The sequence below is a fragment of the Thamnophis elegans genome, chromosome 10, assembly GCF_009769535.1.
Source record: "Thamnophis elegans isolate rThaEle1 chromosome 10, rThaEle1.pri, whole genome shotgun sequence".
Taxonomy (NCBI): Eukaryota; Metazoa; Chordata; class Lepidosauria; order Squamata; family Colubridae; genus Thamnophis; species Thamnophis elegans.
Window position 1 is genome coordinate 47,072,835 of NC_045550.1, and position 27,338 is coordinate 47,100,172.

General features: G+C 38.2%; 1 protein-coding gene across 3 annotated transcripts in view; it reads left to right on the plus strand.

Moving 5' to 3' along the window:
• The window catches only part of KCNAB1 (potassium voltage-gated channel subfamily A member regulatory beta subunit 1), a 189,521-nt gene that overhangs the window by 112,649 nt on the left and 49,534 nt on the right, over window positions 1-27,338 (plus strand). For all 3 annotated transcript variants that reach the window (XM_032225554.1, XM_032225555.1, XM_032225556.1), the window contains exons 2-4: window positions 10,092-10,135; window positions 22,468-22,505; window positions 24,258-24,337. In XM_032225554.1, the coding sequence (XP_032081445.1) occupies window positions 10,092-10,135; window positions 22,468-22,505; window positions 24,258-24,337 (162 nt within the window). The remainder of the gene's footprint in view (window positions 1-10,091; window positions 10,136-22,467; window positions 22,506-24,257; window positions 24,338-27,338) is intronic.

Genomic DNA, 27,338 nt, shown 5'->3' on the forward strand with positions numbered 1-27,338 from the left:
ATAACTAGTTCACAAGATGAAGTTGAGCAAAGACACTCCTAGCCACTATTTCCATCTGCTCCTTGAGCAGGAGTTGTGAAGCCAAAAGGACCCCAAATCACAGTCAGTATTGGTTTACGTGGAATAATCATGATATCTAATGGATTAGCTTTGGCTCATTAAGATCTCAGCAGGCTTTGAAGATTCTAGGTACAAATTTTGAAAAATGAAATTTAATAGATTTGGATGAAAAGCTTAGGGAAAGCTACAGCATGAATATTTTTCATGACATAATACAGACTTCTCCTTCTGGTTGGCTCGAGTTAATACTTTTTATTCATTTCAGCATGGAAAAGTTCAAGAAGGAACTGGAAAATTACACACTTTAAAGCTATTTTGAGTTATCATTTTCATGTCTCAACAACACATTCAGATTATTTGTAAGCAAACAGGTTAAGCAGTTACAATGTTAGACAGATTCCTACTAAGCCCCCCAAAAGTTGAACAATATTTATGCCAACTGGTAAATATTCTCCAATTATTTTTAGCTATAGCGGTCATATCGCTAAAAAAAAAAAGATACCTTTGGCTTGCAGGAAAGATTCACACACACACACACCACACACAGAGTAGTTTTATACTTACTCCCTGGATAATCCTAAATGCAGGTAATCCTTTAAAAATAATTTTGCAATGGAATTTTCCAATTAAACATATTACGAATTAGAAGGACGTCTGCATAAAATCACATTTTAGTAATAATAAATGTCTCTATCATAAATGATAACTGTCTCTATGTATATTTGTGTGTGTGTACATGTATATGTACTTTCTCTGTGTATGTGTATAAGTTGCTAGTCAAAAACCATTTTAAAATGTACAGGCAGTAAACGATGTATAAAAACACTTGTAAATTTTACATGCATTTTTTTAAAAAGATAACTCAATAAAGACATAAGACTTTAAAAAATGGAATCTGATAGGGAAAACTTCGTTATTTTTCAGTGGCTGTGCTTAAATTGCATCTACTTTGAGAACAGGTTTAAAGATCCAAATCAAAGATTTGAAATGGCTCAGCTTTAGCTGACGATTAATATCCTTTGTTTAGCTGTCCAGAACAGTGGCTGTGATCCAAGCATCTTTTCAGCATGCCTCGTGTTTCCAGTAAGGATTAATCTTCCCTTCTCTCAGTACTGCAACATCTCTGCAACAGAACAATAATAGCTCTTAAACCTTGAAAGTAAATGACTGCAATAATCAAGGTCATGCAGTTCAAAGCAATGAGGACTCTAAAGAATTCCTTGATGTAGCTAAAATATCAGGTTAACCTAGAACCCCTTTGACATGGCTAATCTCTCAACACTGTACTCAATGAATATATTCAAGCTGAAGTGAAGGAACCTCTCCTGCAGCATCAAACTTAAGCAAGCTGTCCCTCATGAGACTAAGCAGAAAGGCAAAATTCAGGTGCTTCACACTCCCACCTATCCATCTGTTGGAAGCACAAAGCAGAAATGTGCGGAAGCACAAAGGCATGAATGGATGAAGCCAAAACATATTCAAACTCTAATTGGTCATTGTCAATATGGCTATAAATTAGAGGGGGGAGGGAAGAAGGGGGAGAGAGAGAGAGAGAGAGAAAGAAAGAGAGACAGAGACGCTGCAATGACAAAGAACTCTAAACAAGGATGTTTATCAGCTTCTACAATGCTAGCCTGTTTTTTCCATTTAAAAAGTGTGACAGTCACATAACAAACAAGTGTTAATGCATTTAGATTGTTGATGTAATTAACAGTCTGCTGGAAAAATCTCTGCTTTAAAAATACAGAAAATGCCATCTGCTAATGTGGAATCAGCTCCTGTTCTATTAAGAACTCAGATGCATGCCAAAGTATGCCCAAAGATTCCCATCAGCTCCCTACTCATTATTTGAGTCTTTAACTGTCTACATAATGGGCATAAATGAACAAGTCAAGCTGTTAACTGCTACTGCCTCAAACACAGATTAAACAAGAAACCATTTCCAATTGATCTTGTCCTTTTTATGTCTACCACCAAATTATTTTTGTGGGAACCCAAGGCAGAACATTTTCCATGTCAATGCTCAGGTTATGGGATTTTGTTTCAAAGAAAACGAAATTTATCTGATCTTTGAAGGCAACAGTGAAAGTATTCCACTTGGCTCTTTTTTTTAAATGTAGGCTTCCACATTTGAGGTGTAAAATTTAATCTTTGTTATCTGATGGTATCTTGTCTGATTCTACTGTGCAACTGCTTAGAAGATATTTGTTACAATTTCAGAAGTTATTATTGCACAGTTGGTCGCATAGTCAGCCAGATGTTCAGACTAGGTTTGGTATTTTTGCCTACCTATTGATAGGCAGATGTTATTATTTCATGATGTTAAAGGTATCGCCGCAGGATGTAAGCCATTCCAAGTAAAACTACATTTTGCAGAGGATTGATGGTGATTTGTCAATGTCAGTGGTGTTCAGTGGTGCTCCAGATGTTTTGGGATTGCATCCATGACACCTATCACCTATGCCTATTTAAATCACTTAAGATTTGCAGATGATGTTATCTTCTCACAAAGACACATACAAGAGCTGCCTAAAGCAGGAGAAACATCTGGATTAAAAATAAATCTGCAAAAGAGCTAGGGTATGTTTAATAAATTTACCAAATAAATTAAAAACATATATGTGGAGAAAAACTACACATAGTAGACCACTACATATACATTGGTCAACGGATCTCAGTGATACAATAAAATAAATTGAATGCCGTGTTAAATGTGGTTGGCAGGCATTTGGCAAGCTAAGTATATTTTCAAGAACAATCTCCCCCTACACCTGAGGAAACATGTTTTCAATCAGTGTGTGCTGCTTGCTCTAACACATGCTGGTGGAAACATGGAGACCAACCTCACAATCAGTACAAAAGCTAAGAGTGGCATAAAGAGCTATAGAAAGATGCATGCTTGGCATTACAAGATAAGATAGAAAGACCCACACATGGATAACAGAACAAATGAAAATATAAAATATCAACCAGAGAGTAAAATAATTTAAATGGAATTGGGCTGATTACATATCAAGAAGAACTGATGGCAGATGGACCAAGGCAATCCTAGAAAGGATTTCACTTGATAAAAACCATTCATGAAAGAGACCTAAAACAACTTGGATCAATGACATCAGCAAGTATTGCGGACCCAATTGGCAAAAGAAAGATTAGGACTGAATTGATTGGAAACATGCAGAAGAAGCATTCATCCTGCAGTGGATAGACAATGGCTAAGATGATGATGATGATGATGATGATTCAGTATGTTGGGAATTTAGTCTGTATGTAATTCTTTGCAGTTACCAAGAGCAGAAAGTAAATGGAGTTTTGGTACATCTTCACCAGTGGCGGGATTCCAATTTTTTTACTACCAGTTCTATGGGTGTGGCTTTGTGGGTGTGGCTTTGTGGGCAGGGCATGGCATGGCTTGGTGGGTGTGGCAGGGGAAGCATACTGCAAAATCCCAATTCCCTCCCCATTCCTGGGGAAAGGTTACTGCAAAATCCCCATTCCTTCCCCACACCACTAACCTGCTTTCCAGCTCCATTCTCCTGTTCAGGGCAATAAAAGAAGATCAGCTGGGAGGCTGCAGGGGCGGAGCCAGCCTATTTGCCGGTTCTCTGAACTACTCAAAATTTCCACTACAGGTTCTCCAGAACCTGTCGGAACTGGCTGAATACCACCTCTGATCTTCACTATTTCTATAGTTGGAAGGTTGCTAAACATTTTTTTTTAAGTCTATGAAAGACAATGTTTTAGGCCAAACTTCCCCAGTCTAGCACCTTCCGAATATTGGTTAGTGATTTTCTGAGTTTCAGGATAAGTCTGAATTCCTTATGAAATTACTCACTAATCATTGTGCTTTGTATAATTTTGAGTAATATTGATGGAATGCTTTTTGCATAATCACATTATCTGTTAATACCATGCCTCCCTCTTGTAATTTTAATATAATTTTCTTTTTGTTTTCTCCAACTATTTCCCTGGGTTGTTTGCAGACTCATTTCTTTCCTTTGCCTAATTCATTTGCTTCTATTTCTCTTATTGCTAACATACATAATTGTCACTGGAGAAGCTTAATTTGTTAAGAAACATTTATCTTCTCGGGAAATATCATTTCTTCTTTTCTTTTTATCTTAACCAAAATAGCTTGTATTTTTTCTTGTTTGTTCTCAGCTTACTGTTATGTTATATCAAAACCGCTAATGAAAGCTTTACTAGCACCCCAAACCATACTTACATCAGTACCTTTATCTAAATTATTTTCACCAAAAAAAAGCTCTTCGAGAGTCCTCTTGTATTCTTGTCAACAAGCTCTAAATTGTCCACCCACTTAAAAAAATAACTTTTGGTAGTTTACTCTGTGTAATTTTAATACTTTTCTCTGAAGTCTGTGGGGGAAATCACTCCATTCCAATTTTCATAAGAATAGTTCATTGGTCTATTCGTATGTCATTTATGCAAAACTATACTTGGTACTCATTTGGGACATAAATTCCCAATTTGATTGACTTCCACCCCAGCATCACTGCTATTAGTCAATATAAGCTCTTAGGGGTTTATAACAAAACCCAAATGGATGTTTTCTCTGATGGGAATATTTTTTTGCGTATTAGCATTTAGGTTTATTATTTGGGAGGAGGATATTGCTGTTTGGACTATCTTTTGTGTATTCATTGACTACTACTTGTTGCCATTTCTGCCACTGCCTTGGGTTAGGATGGGAAGGATGGAGAAGGTGGTGGTGGAGGAGGAGGAGGATTGAGAGGTCAATGATATATGAGGGGTTTTAATGGTAAAAAAAATAGCAATAGCATTTAGACTTATATAGCACTTCATAGTGCTTTACAGCCCTCTCTAAGTAATTTACAGAGTCATTCTATTGCCCCACACAATCTGGATCCTCATTTTACCACCTCGGAAGGATGGAAGTTTGAGTCAACCTGGAGCCTGGTGAGATTTGATCTGCCAAACTGCTGGCAGCCGGTGATCAGCAGAAGTAGCCTGCAGCCCTGCACTCTAACCACTGCACCACCACGGCTCTTATGGTGGGATAGCAGTTTTCAAAGAGACTAATAAGCCTGTGTTCACTCAATTAATTTGAATGAGGGCTAAATCTTCAGACTCACACATGGAATTCCCATGTTCTACCCCATCAAAAGTTACAAAATTCACTTGTGGTTCTTTTTCCCAGAGTGACGGGAAAGGAACAGGAAATACTGTCCTCAAACTATTCCACATAAAGTCAGTAAATGTAGCACCAGTCTACTGTGTCATTGCTGAGGCACACTAAAAATTAATGATGAGGACCAGTAATGGTTTTCTCTTACCTTCGCTACTGGTTGGGAACTGGGAATGCACACACACTTCTGCGCATGCGCAGAGTGTCTGTGATGATGTCTGGGTGGGGGGGTGGAGACTCCTGCCACCACCACTACCGGTTTGCCCGAACCAGGGCAAACCAGCAGTATACCACCTCTGATGAGGACAATACAGATTTTTCTGCCAGTTCAGGAGAAAATATAGACATTACTCTCAGGCCCACACTTCTTGAGACTTCTTGAGGTTATCAAATCTGAGATTATTTGGAGTGGAGATTGCTCATGTGCATATTTACACATAAATGGTAAGAAGTAATCATTTAAAGCAGTGTTTCTCAACCTTAGGAACTTTAAGATACATAAAGGTCAGTTCAGTATTGATTGACTTCATACTCATTACAGGAATTAGTACATTCAAAAGGGATCTGTAGAATTTCATCAAAATAGTGAATGTGCCATTGCAATACAAGCTTTTACCCTGCACATTCAAAAGGAGTTGTGCTTGTATTGTTGGCAGCGTTGATATATTTATTTACATACCCATTTTAGAGTCATAATGTGGGCTAAAATGGATATTAAAAAATACAAAATCACTGTTTACTATGTCAAGCTACCGATCCACAAGCATATTGCCTATAAGGACCGGCAGCAGCTGCAGACCAACAGGGTCAGGACCTTCCTTTTTAATCTCCTTTTGCACTGTTATTTTAATCTGACCACTCCAAGCAAGGAGGTAAACATTAAGCTTCCTACTTACAGTTTAACCTTGCCACATGCTTTTTGTTGTACCTCCATCTCCCTGGAGGATGGAACGACGCTTCCATGCTGCTGATCTTGCAAAGGACTTGAAGACATGCTTCTTTGTTCAAGTCTTTGGGGAGGATGATTTGAAGGTGCCTTTAAGAAGTGCAAGATTGGTTTTGCTCTTCTCCGCTTTGCTGTCTTACATTGCTTGTTCTTGTTTGCCATTATATTGTTTTATTCCTCTTAATATTGTTTACCAATGCTCAGAGCCATTGGGAGCAACCTTTACATTAAGTGTAGTAGACTATTACTTAATAATCAGAATAAATAAAAGGATCCTGTTCTTAAGAATGAAATGAATCTGCAGATAATGGCACTGGATCCATCCCACAGCAGCTAATTACTTTCCTTGAAGATCTTCTCTCCTACAGTACTCAATAAAGGAAGAAAAAGATTGAAAAAACAAGCTGAATGAAGGGACATTCATTATCTTTTGCATATATTGATCTTGGACCGGCCAACTTCTTGCCTTTCAGATAATTGAATAGGTTTTTTATGTATTTTACATTTTTAATCCCACCTTTATTGTTTTCATAAATAATTCAATCCAGTGAACATACCTAATATCTAACACTAAGTGTTGTAGACACTATCACTAAGTGTTGTATCTTATGATTCTTGATTAATGGTTTTTTTTTCTTTTATGTATACTGAGAGCATATGCACCAAAGACAAATTCCTTGTGTGTCCAATCACACTTGGCCAATAAAGAATTCTATTCTATTCTATTATAATTCTAATTCTAATCTTCCTCCTATTTTCCCCACAACAAAAACCCTGTGAGGTGGGTTGAGCTGCAAAAAAGTGACTGGCCCAACATCACTCAGTTGGCTTTCATGATTAAGATAGGCGTAGAACTCACAGTCTCCGGGTTTCTAACCTGGTGTCTTAACTGGCTCTAATGACTATCTGGCAGCTTGCCATTTTTGCCCTTCCAAATTTTATAAAGCCATGTAGTAGACCCACCTGATGCTGTCGAACAGAAGACAGGAGATATGTGTTTTCCACAAACCTTTGGGTCTTTTCATCCAGCAAAGCTCCAGCTTTGGGGTAGTAGCTTGCTTCATCAGTGCCATCACCTGTTTTCCAGGAACCATTCTTCTCTAATTCCAGTGCTTGTGTCAGAATTGTCTCTCCCTGTGTTGTCTTTCTGGTGATTAAAAAAAATGCACAGGGGGGGAAAAAGAAAGAAATATTATTATATAGTGCAGCCTTCATTCTGCTGGAGGATTCAGTCTTTTCTTGGTAGATTGAGGAACTCACAGGATATAACCAAGATTTAAAAAATATGATACATAATAATATTTTTAACTTAATTTTTGTAAAAAAATGCAGACTTTCAATAGGAAAGGAGATCATTATAAAGCTGTTTGGATCATGGAAAAGAGCTCCTTGATTAAAAACAGAAACTATGCAAAAGACAGTGTAATGCTCCCAGTAGATCCTAAGCTGTTGCTGGTCTTCTACCAATAGCTCATTACTGTCCCAAAGCCTCCATTAAACAAGAGATGGGGCAGAGAGTTCCAAATTAATATCACAGTGCACAAGAGGTTTAAAAGAAAAGGAATACTTCCATGCATAGCCCGAGGTATGCTGCATAGACAACATAAAACACAGTTCCCTGTGTTCTACAAAGAAAGAGAGACAATTTTTCCACATGCAGGAAAAAGAACAAAAATCTAATATGAATTCCTGCTAGACTTTTTAATCTTTTTTCCTCCCCAGAAATAATGCTGTCTGAAGCATCTGTTCCACATTTCGTGGATTTCCTCTTTCTCAGACACTCCACTAGATTAATGTTGAGGCTGCTGGGAAGGTGGAAGGAATCCTTTTCGTTTTCTCAGCTTGTCAGTTTCTGCACTCACATTTAAAAAGACCTAAGGTTTGCTGGAAATCTGAGAAGGTTATGGTAATTTGCCTGGGTGATCATGTGACAAACAAACTTCAACAATGCAATATTACAGATCTGACTGACTGTGAATAATTGAGTTTGACTGGCAAGCAAAGAAACTACATGCAGCACCAACTAGTTCCATGATGGTGTACCTATGGCACGTGTGCTGGAAGTGGCACACAGAGCCATCTCTCTGGGCACGCGAGCTGTTGCCCATTGCTCTTCTGGGTTCTGGTGCACTGGCCAGTTGGTCTTCATGCATGTGGCAGCACTGGAAACCAGAGAAGCAGCCGCCCAGCGAGCTGTTCTTCACACACGCATGCCCGTCAGGTGGCCAGTGCGCATACACACGCCGGAAACCAGAAGACATCTTCCTGGTGCACACATGTGCACCAGGCGGCTGCTCTTCCATTTTCTGGCAACACGTGCATATGCGTGCTCCCATTTCAGCACTTGGTGCCGAAAAGATTCACCAACACTGAACTAGTTCATACCTTGTGAGTTCCAATTATATTGCCTTTGTTTCACCGGATGATTTAGAAATACCAAGAGTTCCCAAAAAAATACCCCCAATGAAATAAGGTCTGACACGAAGCTCTTTCCAGATGTAGCTAACCTGGACCAAGGCTTCTTTGGGCCGCTTCTTTGAATACTCAGTCAGTAGAGGTGCAGTGAAGGGCTATTGAAAAGTTTTATTGGACTCTTGATGTAAAATAGTCTCAAATCAGGAAGTGGACAATCCAAGGCTGCTTAAGAGACACACTCAGGGAAGAGACAAGTGTCATTAACCTATGTCTTTGGGAGAGAGTTTTGGAAACGATTTATATTCTATTTGATTTCTGAGATGCTAAATTGGAGGGTTTCCTTGTTTGTTAGAATTATGATCATATATTAATGTGTAATCACTCCAAGGACTATATGTTGCTCTGCTAAAGTGTGGGAATTTAGTCTTCAGGTTAAGGCTTCCTTACTGTAGTGTTTGAAGTAGGATCCAAAACTAGATGTTCTTTTCCCCCTGAATTTCTTCCCTCGACAAAATAATAGAATAATAAGACCTGGAGCAACTGTAATTGATTCCATCTGATTAGTTTCAGTGAAAAGCTTTTTTTAAGCAAACTAAATCACAGCATCACAAAAAAAAAAAATCCCCCCCCCCCCCAAAAAAAACCTGCCTACTTTCCATTCAAATTGCTGGCAGATGCTGTATCACATACTTCAGTTTCCCTCCACTGCTATATAGGCTGAGTAAGCTTGCCATTAATGCATAATTCATGTCGATAGTAAACCATAAATCATGGTTTACAAACTGCATTAACAGGGTTCATACAATTGGTTAATACAGTTTAAATAATAGCAATAGCATTTAGACTTCTGTACCACTTTGTAGTGCTTTACAATCCTCTAGTAAGTGATTTACAGAGTCAGCACATTGCCCCCAACAATCTGGGTCCTCATTTTACTGGCCTTGGAAGGATGGAAAGCTGAATCAACCTGAGCTGGTCAGGATTGAAGGAATCAAGCTCACGGCAGTGAACAGTGAGTTAGCTTGCAATACTGCATTCTAACCACTGCATGACCATGGCGCCAAACAGACCATACCATGGCGCCAATACAATCAATAATTTGGCTTCACATAAAGTATTGATTGTATTTTCATTTGCTTATAAGTTGCTCAGAGAAGACTGTTAAGAGGCAACAGATATATATTTTATAAGTAAATAATACATGAAAGATATTTCTTTGCCAGAATGTATGTGAGCCACCTTTTCAGAGAATGAGATATGATAAGTCTATATATTACGTTGTCCTCACCCTTCTCATCTGCTGTTGCTTATACATCTGTATGTGTACATTGGGAACCTTTCCAGATTAGATACAGACACGGGGCTCTATATTTGGATACACATGATTAGCACAGACTATCATTTGCATATAATTGAAATATGCTAGATAACAAGTTGAGATAACAGGTTTTTGCTGGATTGATTTGCTGCTTGATGCTAATTATACTCCTATTTTAATTCTAGAAACCTTGGGAAGTCTGGATTAAGAGTTTCTTGTTTGGGACTGGGTGAGTATGTTATGTTTCAGAGTTTCTCTGTGTATATTTGTTGGAGATACTGGTTAATTTGCATAACTTTGTTGATGTTAATGCTAAAGAAGTAACAGAATAAAATACTGTGACAATTATTTGTGTTCAAAATCATAGTGGTGTTGCATTTCTCTCTTAGATAATCAAAATAGACTTGTGAGAGTATTATCCATAGACACATTCACTGTGTTTGTGTTTCTTGGTGTTATAGTAGTAAGATCAGGTGTTAACTATTTATTGTACTTTTATCGTCCCCAATGAAAAGATGTCACCCATTTTCCTATGTTGGGAGCTAGACAGCTTTTAGATGCAGCCTGCTGGCTTCTCCATAGGTTGGACTGTAATTTTCATTATTCCTGATAATGAAAGGAATATACTCTTTCATATACTCTATGCTCTTCAAGGAAAAAAGCAAAATAAATTGAATGGATAAATGTGTTTCAAGGAGTGCCTGAATACAAAAAGTCAGACAAATATATGTTCGATATTTAATTTGATTTGTGTGCATGCAGAATACTCCATCTGACATGAAGTCAGATTCATATTTTTACAAAACTGTTCTATAGACAGAAATTGTCTCCTAAAGGGGAATGTTCCTAAGGGGTAGATATCCTTGTTTGCTTTTTTAGAACTGTCATCTTCATTTATTTCCAGATTCAATTGGTTCTTTTCTTCTTGCCATGCAGTATTATAATGCATTGGATAGATGATTTTCCCCACAATTATCATAATGTTAAGAAATTCTAAATAGATTTCTCACAAATGAAGATAAGAATAATTTGAAAAGCAATCATATGATCTATAGATTCAAATCTTACTTCTGAGAAAACAAGTCATAAAAGATTTGAAGAGGAAGAAAGGTTAAGAGAACATTCAAGGCCTATTCTGTGAAGATTATGTGGTTATAACCTTCAAAATAGGTTGGGAGCACAATTTCCAGTCTGGCTTGACCATACTTAACTAGGCATTCTAAAAGTTTTACTCCCAATAAATATTGGAAGTGCTAGGCTGTGGTTTATTCTTTGATCTTTGGGCACTCAGTGTCTAAAAGGTTCACATCACTGGTCTAAGGACTATACCAGTCATGATATAGGACAGAAAGGCAGAGGACTAGCAGAGTATATTTAGGAAGACCAGCTAGCAGTCTGAAGACACAATGAAAACTCTTCAATCTCATAACACATGGACAGAGTCAACCATACTTTTAACTGGGGAACCATGAGCATCCTAGGCCAAGAACACTATGGGGTCCTTGGAAACTAGGTATTCAGATAAACCAGCCACCAACAGGCAGACATAAACTACATTTACACATCATTAAAAAAAAAAACTAAGCAGGAAACAAGATCAGAATACTTCCTTTTTAGCAGTCTACACCAAGATAAGCAGGGATTAATATCAGACAAATAGCAGAAAATCATACCCTCCCTCAAAATAGAGCTACCAAGAATAAAACCACAAACCCCAAAACCACACACCCACCAAAACTGACAGGACAAGCTATTGTATATAAACAGGGAGCAAGCCCCACACTCACTAGCAGTAATGAAGTAACTTACTTGGATAATGAAACATCTGCAGGAAAATAATCAATTCAGAGAGCATAAGTATGGCCAACCCAGTTACCTTGTGTGAGAGCATGGATGTAACATAGTAAAATTGATTGGAATCCTGGAATCACAATTTTGAGAGGAGCAGCTATATAGATATGAGAATGAATGAATGAATGAATGAATGAATGAATGAATGAATGAAGGAAGGAAGGAAGGAAGGAAGGAAGGAAGGAAGGAAGGAAGGAAGGAAGGCAGGCAGGCAGGCAGGCAGGCAGGCAGGCAGGCAGGCAGGCAGGCAGGCAGGCATTCTTCATAGCTAGGAATTGAGGATCCAGTGCGAAAAACAACAATAGAGCAAATTCAGATCTTTTCTTTGTCCATTCCCATCTTCTGTCAGCTAATATAATATTCTGCATTTATATTCAGTTGAAGATACTTTATTGTCATATTCTCATTTTTACTGTAACCTACCCTGGGATGACTTATATCATGGAAGTTGGAGTAAATTCTCTTTCAACTCAGGCTTGACTTCTGATGATTTCATAACTGTCTCCTAAAATTACTGAGAAAACTACATAAAAGTGTCAGTGTTGTCACTAGTAGTTTGAGCTTCACTTGAGGGTATTTTTTTTAATCATTTTTCATCTTTGACATATAGTAGCTTCCAAGATAAAGATCTATCCAAGTGTTAATCAGAACTGTATCTGTAATGTTTGCTTATGCATTTAAATTAAAGGCCACTTTGAAACTCTTACTTCTAAAATGTGGGGCTGTTTATACAAACCTTCTCTGGTGATGAGGAATCTGGCACAGTTTGCGCATCTTACTGTGTTGCTATGAGACATAAAGCACTTCAGTACTGTGGAATCCATAGATGAGAGCAAAATGTAATAATCAAATCTGACAGTTCCCAAAGCTTTATAGAACCTGAAATCAGATTTATCTTGAGGAAATTTATCACATAGTTTTGATCAGAGTGAGTCAATCCACTGAATTATTATTGGAATTTGTTTGTTCATAAATTATTTGTAAATGACTTTCTAGCTATTAAATCAACTTAGAATAAGTGGTAGTCACTATTCTTACTGCAGACTTATATTCTTACTGCCAACTTATAAATTACAGAAGAAATTCTTAATTCCTAACACAGAAGCTTCAGGTACTTACCACCTAAATCATGGCCCATTTTACCTGAATTTTGCTTGAGGACAAATTCCTACATGTTAATGTGACTTCATAAAGATGTCCCTTAGAGTACAGTTTATTTCCGAAAACTCTAAAACTGAAATATTGAATAATATATACACATACAAGTCTCCTAATGTGCAGGGCAGACTGGTTTTAAAAGCAATATCCATCTTGGTTTTAAGAATAATTCCTCCTGTTTAATTCTGAATACCCATGCAGAAAATAGTGTGTGAAACCAGTGCAATGAAACTTTTCTCTTTATTACTTAGTTATTAAATGAAGGCAGAAGTTGTTCAAAGCAATATTGCACAAAACTGATTGCTTTCTATTAGGATAGGAACTTTGATTTAAACTTGGATTGGCATGTTCTAGAGAGAAGAGAAGATGGCCTTGACAGAGAGTGGGAAGATCCATTACTAAGTTAACAAATAGGAAAAAAACACAGTTTAATAACCTACAGAGATGGAAATTTGCAAAGATTAAGACATAAAACTCAAGACTGAATTTTAGCCCCCCCTTCACCTAGGGGCAGATGTAAAAACCTGCCCTAGGAATACAGATGACCCTGATCTGATTGGTCTTCAGAAAGCAGTGGCTTTCCTTCCAGTCACTGAGGCCAGAATACTGATGGGGCTATATTTACTAAGGATGCAAGATTTCGTTAATTTTGGTTGGGTTTTTTCTCCTGTTTTAATGGATTTTTATAATTGTACTATGTTTTTATTTTGTTTGCTATCCAGAGTACTTTACATTTGTTAAATAAATAAAATTAAAATAGTAACATTAGATATATGCTCATGAATTATTGTTGCTGTTGATGTCCCTTCCTGGCCCAGCCTAGCAATTTTTTGTTTCTGGCAACATTATAGCAATAGCAATAGCAGCTAGACTTATATACCGCTTCATAGGGCTTTCAGCCCTCTCTAAGCGGTTTACAGAGTCACCATATTGCCCCAACAATCCAGGTCCTCATTTTACCCACCTCGGAAGGATGGAAAGCTGAGTCAACCCTGAGCCGGTGAGATTTGAACAGCCGAACTGCCGAACTAGCAGTCAGCTGAAGTAGCCTGCAGTACAGCACTCTAACCACTGCGCCACCTCGGCTCCTTTATGAAGGAGCATTATGAAGAGCTCCCTATCTTTGCTGCCAATGGCCACATCTCAGTAACAAGTGGTGCAAATGGCTAATAATCATTATTTGCCTTCTTTATTATAAGTGGACTTTTGATTGTACCAAATTAAATGAATTATTCTCTTTTGGTATTTGGGGATAAACTAACTAGCCAATGCTGCATGCACTTGATTTCACTGGACCAAATGCTATGAAAACTGTCTTTATATTCAATCTTGCTTAGAATAACAGCTGTATAACTGTGGCACCATGGTTAGAGTGCAGTCCTGTGTAGGCTACTTCTGTTGTTTGTGGCTGCCTGCAGTTTGACAGTTCAGATCTCACCAGGCCAGTGGTGGGATACAACCGGTACGTCCTGGTACGGGTGTACCGGTACCTGCTGGGAGCATCAGGTACCGTTGCGGTATGGTCCTCCAGAGGGCCACCCGCCCGTCCGTCCTCCTTACCGGTATTTGAGCCGATCGGGGCTTCCGCTCACACGCACTGAGTGTAGGGTGCCTGTGCGATGCTCAGCCGAGCAGCTGGAGCATCGTGGGCGGTAAGCACGAGTACATGTGGTGGACGCCTGGCCCCGTTGCACCGGGATCTGGAACCCACCACTGCATCAGGCTCAAGGTTGACTCAGTCTCCATCCTTCCTAGGTGGGTGAAATGAGGACTGAGATTGTTGGGGGCAATAGGATGACTCTGTAAACTGCTTAGAGGGCTGTAAAGCACTGTAAAGTGGTATATAAATCTAAGTGCTACTGCTAACACAAAAATGTCTTAGATGGTTTTCACGCTTCTTCATCAACACAAATGCTTTTCTTTCACAGGCATACAGACCTTTTCTGTGTTCTATTCACTGTTCCAGAGAAACCATTAAACATTAAAATGTCTCAAGGAAAACCATTGCCTGCATCATTTTGATGTTTGTAGGTATAGACACACCAGTGAATACCTTTTTCTAAGGTTTTTATTACTCTACCGAGTGCTGCTGGTTCCTTTACTGTTGAGAATTGATTTTAAAAAGTTGAAAGCCAGTTATCCCTTCAATATCTGCATTGCCAATTCCTCTCTTCTGCCTTTGGCTAATTATTACTCTAGGCACCCAGATTTCTAGTATCAAAATTATTTTGTTGTTTCGCCTTTCTGAGTCTGCACCAGCTTCAATCATTTGAATCAAATGTACTGCAGCCCAAGGATTATATATAGAGTGTATATTGGTTTCTTGACTGATGACCTTTCATGATGGAATGACTCTATTACCTATGGACATGATTTATATTATTTGTATATTTTTACTATTTTTAATTTTTATATGCTTTGTAACATTTCAAATTCCTTAAGCTTACAAGAATCCCTAATCAATATTACCAAGGATTGTGTTGCCTGGGAATTCTTAGCGTTGAAGTCCAATATGTGAGGAGAAATTTAGTTTGGGAAAGGCTGTTTTATAAGGATTTTGATCTTAAATTTTTTGTCTTTGTTGGAAACATTTAAAATAAGACTGAAGCTGATGTATCATGTCAGTTCTGAAAATCTAGATTTATTAGAAGATTTTGGAGATGGTTTATTGGAATTGGTTTTCTATGCATAATCGTTAAAGCTTAATAAATATTTTTCTTTACAGTTTGTTTTCTTTTTCAATATATTTGAGATATTGAGCCATTACCATGCTATTGGCTGTGGTTCAATATATAGGAAATAATTATTTGTACTTTTTTTTCTGCCTTTACAAAAATTCCACCTGGATAGGTAATGCTATTCTATCTTTTAATGTTTTGTTTATATAAAATACATTTCATTCGCATAGCCCAAAAGAGGCATTTCTTTTGTATAATCCTAACTTTGGAAATAAAATGAATGTCTGCTTGCTACAAAGTTATTATAAATACTTGCATGGGTGGTCCCGAATGCTAAGAAACCCCTTGGAAATACCGCAGAAGGAGAAATGCATATATGATCTTCCTCCGACAGCTCTTTGAGTGAGAAATTTAATTGGCTTTTTCATTCCTTTCAGCTGGTAATCGATTGGAAGTGTTGAGTGTTTATAGTGGTTTCTAAGTCCAAAATGTTTCAGTAACAACATATTTAACAGCAAGCTTCAAAACATTTGATATTTGGGAGCTGTTTGCTACATGTGTGCTGCTCTAAGGAAGCAATGCTTAATCCATTAATGATTCCAAACTAGCTCAGTACATTGTTTCCCTCCTCCAGATTCTGAGTCATGTACTTTGGGAAGTTAGACTGTAAGAATATGCAGAACTTGGGGAGGGAGTGAAGTGCAGTCTTTTTTTTTTTAATAGTACTGCCATCATACCCAGCATTTTGAATCAGTGTGATGGTTTCTGCTGAAATCAATGGAGATTCTCAGTCAACCAGGTCATGGTTATCCCCAAAGTGCTTTTTTTCGAGAGACAACTAGACTTTCACTGTTTTTTCCGTGGAAGATGTTTTGGTTCTCACCCAAGGTGCTTCTTCAGTTCTGACTGAATGGTGGAGAATGGAAGAATTCATATTCCTTGCACTCTTTTTAAGAGTCGTTGAGGCCATTTGGAGGACCCTGAGGGCACACAAGTGCCTCAGTGACTCTCAGGAAGAGTGCTAATGACCAAGTGACTGAAGGGAATATATGGATGAGAAGCTAAACATCTTCAAGGAAAAACAAAGTTAAGTCCAGTTGCCTCTTGAAGAAAACACCTTTGGGACTCTGGTGAAATCATTCTGCAAAACACTTAAGTCGCAAGGAGGAGGGGAATAGGTTGTGTCTACATGGTTGAACACAGGGTTTTGGTTACATTTTTTTATTTCTCTCTTTTTTGAAATTGTCATTCAGCTTTTGGGAACATATATTGGATTTGCAATTAGATTTATAACAATAAGGATGTTTGAGAATTGAATATGTCAGAATAAACTAATCTGATCCATGAATCCTTGATTACATTTATACATTTACATTTATTCCTCATTTATTTGGATTTTGTAGTACTGCCCCAATTTTTTTAGAAAACATGATTTTTTTAAAATTTAGGCCTATAACATGAGTATTTCAGGAATAAAAGCATTTTAAAATGTATGTTTTGTTATAAAATTATTTATGTGTAGGCATTGTGATCTAGATTAACAAATCTATAAGGAAGAAGATTTCTTCAAGACATATTACAATGCAGTCCCAGTGGGAAATAGCAATTCAATGATGTATTCCCTATATCCCAAGCTCTACCATCAACCAACATTTCACTTATCCATCCATCTATCCATCCATCCATCCATCTATCCATCCATCTTAATTGCTTCAAGATTCCTCTGGATCAGAGGCGTAGAACGGAACTGGAAGGGATCCGATTCAAACTTCCTATTGTCTATTCCTTTCAGTCTGCATTGTACCATTTTTGGAGATCTGATGGGGCAGGATTTCTTAGTCTCATAAAATATCAGTAGAAGAGTCTAGAAGGGAGATCTGTTTATTTATCTATTCAATTTCTATAGCCACCCATCTCAAGGAATGACCCTGGGCAGCTTACAGTTCCAAAACAATTGAATATTATGCCTTGTAAGGTGACCCGATCCTACAAGTTTGGTGATATTTTACTAGCAGTTGCAATTATTAAACGATGATAGATAGATAGATAGATAGATAGATAGATAGATAGATAGATAGATGGATGGATGGATGGATGGATGGATGGATGGATGGATGGATGGATGGATGGATGTGGGTGTAATGTGATATATTATATTTTATAATAAACATTTGTATCATACATAAATCTGTGCAGAGTGCAGATGCTTGTCTGAGGAGACAACATTTTGCATGGTTGGCATTAAAAACAATGGACATAATGACCCAAAACATAATTTTAATTACCATGTATAAGTCATTAAGCTATGTGCCCCAGAGGTTGCTGTCTCCCCAGGATTTTATTATATTATACAGTATAACTTTAGTTTACTCACTCCCAGGCTATAAGTATTAAGTTTCATTTATGCCATTGCAAATTAAGGCCAGCCTATCATAAAGATAGACCCCAAAAGACCACCTGAGTCATTTGGAGTCGGGTGATGCCTAAATCAAGTAAATTAAATTACGGTAAATCTTCCAGCTATCCATTTGTATACAGTGATTATGACTCTGAAACAAATTATTCATCTTGTGGCTATAATATTGCTTCAGAATCACCTGTTTCAAAAACATTATTGATTGATTTTGTTTTGAGAGACCCTTTTACAATAGCCAGATGAAGCAATCAACTAGTATGCTCCCTTTTTATACTCTGGGTTTTCATATTCTAACTTATGGACAAAAGCATTTGTGCTCTACCTCTGCCTCTATACTTAAATACTTTAAAGTCTTGTTCATAACTGCTTTTCTTAAATTGCTTTTGAATTGGTTTAAGATTTATCTCTTTTCTTTGCTAACGTTATTATAGAAATAAACATAATGAAAATTGTCTTTAAAGAAGAATTGTAAGAGCTTTCATAGAGAAGTAAAGAATTTGTGAAAGCATATTTTAGAGCTGGAAAAAGTATGTACTGTGTATATTTTAACTACCATTATTAGTATTACTTCATTCCTGTGTGATATTTTTTTTTACATTTGCTCTGTCAATCACTTTTACCACCTATCCAGGTTTTTTTTTCATTTTGTTCCACAGAATAGCATAGAATTTCTTTAATTCACCCTAATATGCCATGCTATTTTGCTTGCTGAATTTGTATGTCTTAGAATATAATTAGCTTCAGATTTTGCACTTCTTGCATTCTGCAATAAACTTTACCCATCAAAATATGCATAAGAATGTTTTAGAAAACTATTAGGGAAATGAATTTGCAAAAAAAAAAAAGCATGTATTAGCATAAATTGAATGCAATGTATACACAAATGACTTCGTGCACAATAATCCATAGAAATTTACATATCCATAAATGAATGTGAATATAGGTCAGAATTAACTATAGCTGAGAATATGCAATACTGGACAAACATTTCCACTTGTCCATCTTTGGTGATTTTTTTTCTTCATCCAACCTCAGGTAACCAGTATGACCATAGTCTGAAATTTCTCTCAAACACAGTCCCAATATATCTGGAGGTGCCACAGTCATTGGAAGAAATAAATGTTAAAATTTGAAATATCTTTATTTCAAATGCAAAAACAAACCTTGTGGGAAACACAAATAGAATCCTAATTACTTTGTCCCCTCATGGTTAAGCTTTGAAAGAACACTTCAAATTAAAAGTTTTCAGAGATGATAGAAATCTGTCAGAATTTTAGTTGATGCATAATATTATACTATTCCACAAAAAAAACAATCAATCAGAAGAGAGCTGGAAGGGACCTTGGAGGTCTTCTAGTCCAGCCCCCTGTTCAAGCAGGAGACCCTATACTATTCAGACAGCTGGCTGTCCAGTCTCTTCTTAAAAACCATCAGTGATGAAGCACCCACAACTTCTGAAGGCAAAGAGTCCCACTGTAATTGTCCTCACTGTTAGGAAGTTTCTTCCGAACTCCAGATTGATTCTCTCCTTGATTAGTTTCCATCCATTGTTTCTTGTCCTGCCCTCTGGTGCTTTGGGACATAAGTTGACCACAGAAGAAGGAGATGTAAGTTATTTACCACACTATTTTTATTCAACTCTATGGTTTATATTGTTTTCTACATTAACTCCATTAATTATCTCCATAATCCTATCCTGATCATATATGGGTGTATTGATATATTTTATAAAAGTGGTATATAAATACATTTTGGACCAGTGGACTACAAGTAGTCCTTGACTTACAAATTATTTTAGTGACTGTTTGAAGTAGCAATGGCACTGAAAAAAAATGTGACTTAAGACCATTTTCCACACTTGTGACCATTGCAGCATCCCCAGGATCACATGAAATTCAGCTGCTTGGCAATTGGTTCATATTTATGACAGTGTCCCAGAGTCACATGATCACCTTGTCTGACTTTCTCACAAGAAAACTCAATGAGGAAGCCCAATCCAATTAACAACCATGTTACTCACTTAATAACAAGAAAGGTTCTTACAATGGAACAAAATTCAGTTACCAACTGTGCCACTTATCAACAAAAATGTTGGGCTCAATTGTAGTTATAAGTTGAGAACTACCGGTAATGTGGAATTTTGAGAGACTTCTGGGCCAGGAAAATATTAGGTTACTCATTACAGTACTCTTGCGAAATGGTGCTTTATAAAATTTCCCAGTTGGTTCCTCCAGTTCAAGCCCTGAAACGCTTATATATTAGAGCATGCATACACTGGATTTGGCATCTTTTGAGGTTGCCTTGTAACTGTGATTGAATCAAAGTGACATGGTAACTAGGTAACAATGTGCAAAGGGTGATGTTTTAATTCAATTTTTCACACTTCAGCACTCTGCTTTCCATATCACAATCTGTAAAGCTTGCCGGTGAGAACAGAAACAAAGACTATTTCAGTTTTTACTGATCAGCAAGGTCTAATAGTTTGTTATCGCTGTATATTAAACAACGGAAGGGATTTTTTCCCCTCAATGGCAGATATTATATAGTACGTGTTTTCGTAGATTTTCACGGGTATAAGTATGCTGGTCTTGTTGTATTCGGGTCATTTCCTGTGTAAGATTGAGATTGTCTTGGCAACGTTTCGGCGAGGTCTCACTCACCATCTTCAGGCTGGTGTTTTCGGCTTGAAGCCGAAAAAAATGCAAGTAGAAAAATAGGAATCCACTTTGGTGGGAAGGTAACACCCTTCCGTATGCCTTTGGTGTTTAGTCATGCCAGCCACATGACTACGGAGAAATAATTGAAGAATTGGTCAGTCCTTCTTGCAAGTGTACTTGAATAACACAATTCAGAAGTCTATGGAGATTCTCAGTCATCCCGGTCCTGGTTGTAACCCAAAGGTGCTTTTTCAAAAGGCAACTGGACTTTCTTGGATTTTCCTTGAAGACGTTTCATTTCTTATCTTAGAAGCATCAGAACTGAAGAATGGATGATAGGTGAAACTTCTTCAAGAAAGTCCAGTTGCCTTTAAGACAGTTCAGAATAATTTACCTGTAGCAATGAGCAAGTAATGTGTGTATGCGTTGCCATTTTCCAGGTTATACAAACCTGTATTGTAGAAATCATAAATGTGTTCTTTAGAACGATGTTAAACAAAGCTATAATTATATGGTAAATGTATTAGATATTTTGCTGTATTCGCATGCTTGTTTTATAACTACAAAAAATTCAACATAAAAATTGATCTGTACTTTAAGCACGGGGATATTTTTAGTTATTTCTGATGAAGTGGCCTGGTTTTCTTGTGCTAGCTTCTCACTTTGAGAAAGGTAGACATTTTATTTGTTTATTAATTTAAAAGATGAACACTTTTGTGGAAATGGCTTGCTTTTGTAGAATACCATTTTTTCCATGGAATTTATTGCAAATAGATTGTATTCCTTATTTATCTATTGTAAAAAAGAAGAGAAACAAATTTGATGATACAAATTTGAATCTAATGGCAAAGATACAAAAAATGTCACATATAATCAGATTCTACTTCCTGAATTATTAGTGACTTTAGACTAATAAAAATCCCCTTATGTCTTGCCGCACATAAGAAAGAAGCATGGGGTTGTTTTTTTTTAGCACAAACACAACGGTACATGGTTTCAGTGTCTTTATTTCTGTTCACTTCTCTTGTGGTTTGTTTAGAAAACCATTGGCTTAAGGGAAGATCAGCTTACAAAAAATGTAAAACTGAAATATCCAAAGGCTTCATAGCCACTTTTTGGCTGTTGCATTACAAACTACTTGCAAGTTGTGAAGATGCATTGATGGCATGTCAGCATGTCCTGTGAGCAGGGATTGGTTTCAGGATGCCAAAGCAGATGGATTGGGAAAGGGAACAAATCCATTCCAATGTATATAAAGAAAAAGAAGTTGCAGGAATGAATTGGTGAACTGGGAGAAAAGTAATAGTTCGTTTGAGTTCATAAGCCAGAGTGTGACAAGAGTTCTCCCCAGTGGGGGGAAAAACCATTTATAATGGATGCCAAATTGGAGCACATTGGAGAAAAATGCCAAATTTGCTGCTTTTTCTGAGAAACCAAAGAAGAGTTAGAAATAAATTAGCTCAGCTCCCAAAAACAGATGAGGCTTATCAAATCTGGCTTGGATCCCAGAGCTACCCATGCTACTGGTATGGAAACATTCACATAATCCCAGGGCATTTTCATTCGTCTTCTGTTTGAAAGGAAGGAATCCCTACTTAGTTGAAGCTGTTTAGGGTGCTGGAACTGGTCAGCTAGTACAATGGTTAAAATTCAGTATCATTGAAATACTTTCTCGTAAGATAATGGATTCTCAACAAATCAAACATCAGGAGATCCTATAGAGAACAATTTCTTAATTATAATATATTTTGGTTTATGAAATTAATGTCCTAAATGTTAATAAATGTCCATTTCTTTCTAGGGACTTGGGTCACCTTTGGAGGTCAAGTTTCAGATGAGGTGAGTGATGTGTCATTTAGTGGCAACCTAGAAAAACAGAACTTGAGTAATCTAGAAATAATTACATAACTTCAATGTTTCCATTAAAATTAAAAACCATGCCATGGAAGTCTGAATAAATTTAAACAGGATATGGCAAAGCATGATCATAACAACAACAGAAAATCTCATTTATATTAATGGAATATATACTATTTCATCTCTGGTAATATAACAGCCTAGATGAGATTTGGCAAAGTTGGTCTCCGAAGAAGGTAACATCGAACTCATAGCAAGAATAAGCTTTAAAGCTGAGCAGATTTGTTCTAGGTTTTGTCCCCCCCAAAAAAATTCTAGAGGGCTAGTTGACAAGATTGGTGAATCTCCCCTTGCTCCTTGTCTTCTTAATGGCTTACATGCAGCCTTTTCCATTACCTCCTCTGAGCTACCACCCTTGAATTCAAGCACAGGCTGACTCACTCCTTCCTGCTCTTCCCAGAATCTTTTTTTCCTTTATTTGCAACTGCCAGTGGCCTTCCCTGCTTTCCTGCTGCCCACTTCCTGAAATGCCATATCCAAGCTTAGACCAATATTGCTCGGTCATTTCCAGATAAAATATAATGTACATTTTTTCAGAGGTGGGCTGCTACATGTTCTCCCAGGTTCGGGAGAACCCATAGCTAAAATTATGAACGGTTCTTGTTGCCCCTCCCACACTGCCCTACCCCCCACCCCGACCCTCCCAGGAGTCTCCACACAGTCCATTTTGGATGCGAGATAAGTGCAGGGCCCACGCAGAGGCTCGGGGAGGGGGAAAATGGGCCTCCCAGAAGTTCCAGAAAGCCAGAAACAGGCCCATTTCCAGGCTCCGGAGCCCGGGGGAGGCAGTTTTTGCCTTCCCAGAAGCTCAAGGAAAGCCTCCGGAGCTTGGGGAAGGCGAAAATGCCCCCCCTCCCACTGTGGTGCAGGAGGCCAACTAAGCCACGGCCACGCCCACCATCCCCATGCCCACCTAGCAACCGGGCAGAGACCCATTGCTGAAATTTTTGAAGCCCACCCCTGCAATTTTTTGATCCAGACATGGGCCACCTAAAATTAGATATGCATTGTGTACATCTCTGAAGCCATGATACCAAAGCTATTGAGAGAATGAAATGTGAACCATGGAATCATGACTCTCAGCCATTACTGTTCTTAGATACCTGATCTATCACTATCACATAATAGAGCAGATTGATTTCCTACTTCTGATGACCCCTATGATTTATATCAATAGTACTTTAAGTTATAAAATTATACCCATTTATGTAGGTGAAATCAAGTCACATTGAGTTTAATGATTTCCTTAATGCTAATGAACATATTGTAGTGTACACTTTCATGATTGAAAAGTTATATATCATAAGAAAGCTGAATTGATAAACAGTTAATTGTTAACTTTAGTATGTATTGCAATGTACACTGTATATCACATAAAGCGTAAATGTTGAAGATGATTAGAAGCAGTTTCAAGCTTGAGTTAGGAAACTAACTTGCTTAACTACTTGAAATTGGTGTGAACAAAGATCCCAGGTCCAAAAATATGAATATTGGTAAGAAATAGTGGCAATCTGCTTTCCTGCATCCTAAATTTGGTCCATTGTCCATAATTTAAAAATTAAGCATTAAGCTCTGAAACTATTTCATAATGAGTAATTCCTGCAGAATTTGGAAGACTCAGGACAGAGAGTTATTATATTTCTAGGATTAATTTAATGTCTCTATTTCCAAAAGGTGGCCGAGCATCTAATGACCATTGCATATGAAAGTGGCGTGAATCTCTTTGACACAGCAGAAGTATATGCAGCTGGAAAGTACGTATCTGTGCCTCTATTCTTCCATCATAGGTAGATTTTATTTTTAAATTAAATATTATGGCTTTGCAAGTAGGCACCATATAGATCAATGACTAAACTTTAATTCACTTTTTTAAAAAAAAAAAAGTCCCACATTTAATCCAGGCCTCTCTACATAGGAGGGAGAAAACACCTTTGCAACTTTTGCAACTTTAATAAGATTTGTATGCTGCCCACTCCCTAGGGACTCTAGGCGGTTTTCAAACACCTGTTTGAAAACATGGGGATCTGCTGTTTGTTGATATCAACCAGCACATGCCGGCACTGAAAGCTGCCATGCCGGAAAATATGGCTCCATGTGCCACCTCTGGCACACGTGCCATAAGTTCGCCATCACAGGATTAGATGCAGTGGTTGGTTCTGGATCCCTTTGCAACCAGTACAGTGCAAAGGGGCCCGGCGTCCACCACATGAACGCGTGCAGCGTGCATGCACACGCGTGTAGTACGTGCATGCATCCTACCCTCCAGCGATGCTCCACGACGTTCCAGCTGCTCGACAGAGCATTGCACAGGCGCCATACGTGCCATGCATGTGGGCGGAAGCACCGAAGAGTTCAAATACAGGTAAGGACGATGGGCAGATGGGTGGGCCCTCTGGGGCACCGTACCAGAACGGTACCCAGTGCTCCGGGCAGTCACCAGTACACCCGTACCAGCAACCCACCACTGATTAGATGGATGAATGAATAGAATCACAGGTAGCCCTCAACTTATGACTACAGTTGGAACCATAATTTCCATTTCCATTGCTAAGCAAGGCAGTTGTTGAGAGAGTCATGCCTGACTTTATTCTACCCCAGTTGTTAAGCAGATCACCGCAATTCTTACACAAATCTGGCTTGTCCCATTGGCGTTGCTTATTGGGAAGTTGGGAAGGTCACAAATGGTGATCACCTGATCTTGGGATGCTGCAACTGATATGAATACATGCTGGTGGCCCAGCATCCAAATATTGATCCCATGATTCTGGGGATATTGTGATAGTCATAAGTGGCTGTAAGTAATTTTCTCCATGTCATTGTAACTTTGAACAGCTGCTAAATGCATGGTTATAAATTGAGGACTACCTGTGTTTAGTATAAGGCAGCTTCCTATGTTCTTGGACTAAAAAGAGAGAAAATAATGTCAGCTGGAAGAAACGTGTTTGTTAAAATTAGCAAGGAGTTCCCTCTCTCCATTTCACATAACTGATACGGTGGCATTTGTCATCATAGCAAATATTACAGGAGAAATCCTACTAGCTTCAGTGTACTCCATAATTTCACCGTCAACTTATCCCTCTTAACCTGCCAGTTCCATCTAAATAAGTAATTCCAGGCAACCTAAAAATGGGACACGGTCACCTCGCTAATCTTATGAAACTGCCATAATGTTATACTAGCTAAGGATTATGTGAGCTGAAGTCCAAACCATCTGAAAAGTACTAGGTTGATGGGGATCTGTCTTAAATCATTGGACAGGAATTGGTGTTATTCCTTACACCAATTAAACCCCAAACTCTGTGCTGTGACTTTCATTGCACATTTTTGAACATGCTTCTATTTCACATACTGTTGTGCATCTGTATCAGGGGTAAAATCCAGCAGGTTCTGACAGATTCTGGAGAACCGGTAGCGGAGAATTTGAGTTGTTTGGAGAACCGGCAAATACCACCTCTGGCTGGCCCCAGAGTGGGGTGGGAATGGGGATTTTACAATATCCTTCCCCCAAAAGTGGAGAGGGAATGGGGATTTTTAGTTTCCTTCCGCTGGAGTGGGATGGGAATGGAGATTTTACAATATCCTTCCCCTGCCATGCCCACCAAGCCATGCCCACAGAACCGGTAGTAAAAAATAAATAAATAAATTTCACCACTGGTTTGTATTTACAGTGATATGTATGTACTGTGGTGGCTGTTCTTCTGACAGGAAAACTGGGGATTTGTTTCATTTATTACACGAGAGGGATAGGAGATTCACCTCGTCCAATTTAGTAGGATTATAGTAATTCCTTTCTGCTAATACATTAGTGGAAACTGCCTGAGCCAAATTGTTTCACAAAATATCTCTCTCAAAAAAAAAAAGACATTTCTTTGTAAATTCTCTCCAGGCCTGTTGACAGATGGCTGCCAAAGCTGGACTATGGTAGCAGGCAAAACTGAGGGAACAGAAAGAAAGGATCACAACCAGGCCAAGCTCATGCACAGCTTTCGTCTTAAACACAAATGAATACAATAGCAGAGTTGGAAGGGACCTTGGAGGTCTTCTAGTCCAACGCCCTGCCTAGGCACAAAACCCTATATCGTTTCAGATAAATGGCTAGCCAACATTTTGTTAAAGACTTCCAGTGTTGGAGCATTCACAACTTCTGGAGGCAAGCTGTTCCACTGATTAATTGTTCTAACTGTCAGGAAATTTCTCCTCAATTCTAAGTTGCTTCTCTCCTTGATTAGTTTCCACCCATTGCTTCTTGTTCTACCCTCAGGTGCTTTGGAAAGTAGTTTGACTCCCTCTTTGTGGTAACCCCTGAGATATTGGAACACTGCTATCATGTCTCCCCTAGTCCTTCTGTTCATTAAACTAGACATACCCAGTTCCTGCAACCGTTCTTCATATGTTTTAGTCTCCAGTCCCCTAATCTTCTTTGTTGCTCTTCTCTGCACTCTTTTTAGTCTTGGTTGACACCATCATAAAGCAAAGGAGTTTTTCTGCAATAGCTCAGTGGCCTTGGGGAATTCTGTCCATATGTCCCCGTTTCCATCCATGTTCCTTTACATATACACAGACAAAACATATACACAGAGACATAAGCGTCCATCTGATGTACTTCTTGTTCTGTTTATCTGAGTTTATCTCAGTTCTCAGGATCTCCATACATCATACTTCTGCAATTCTCTGTGTGTTCTGAATTTATTTAGGGATTTCAAATGCAGCAAGGCTTGCATAATACTGACTCTGAACCTGGGTTCCTCTAAACTC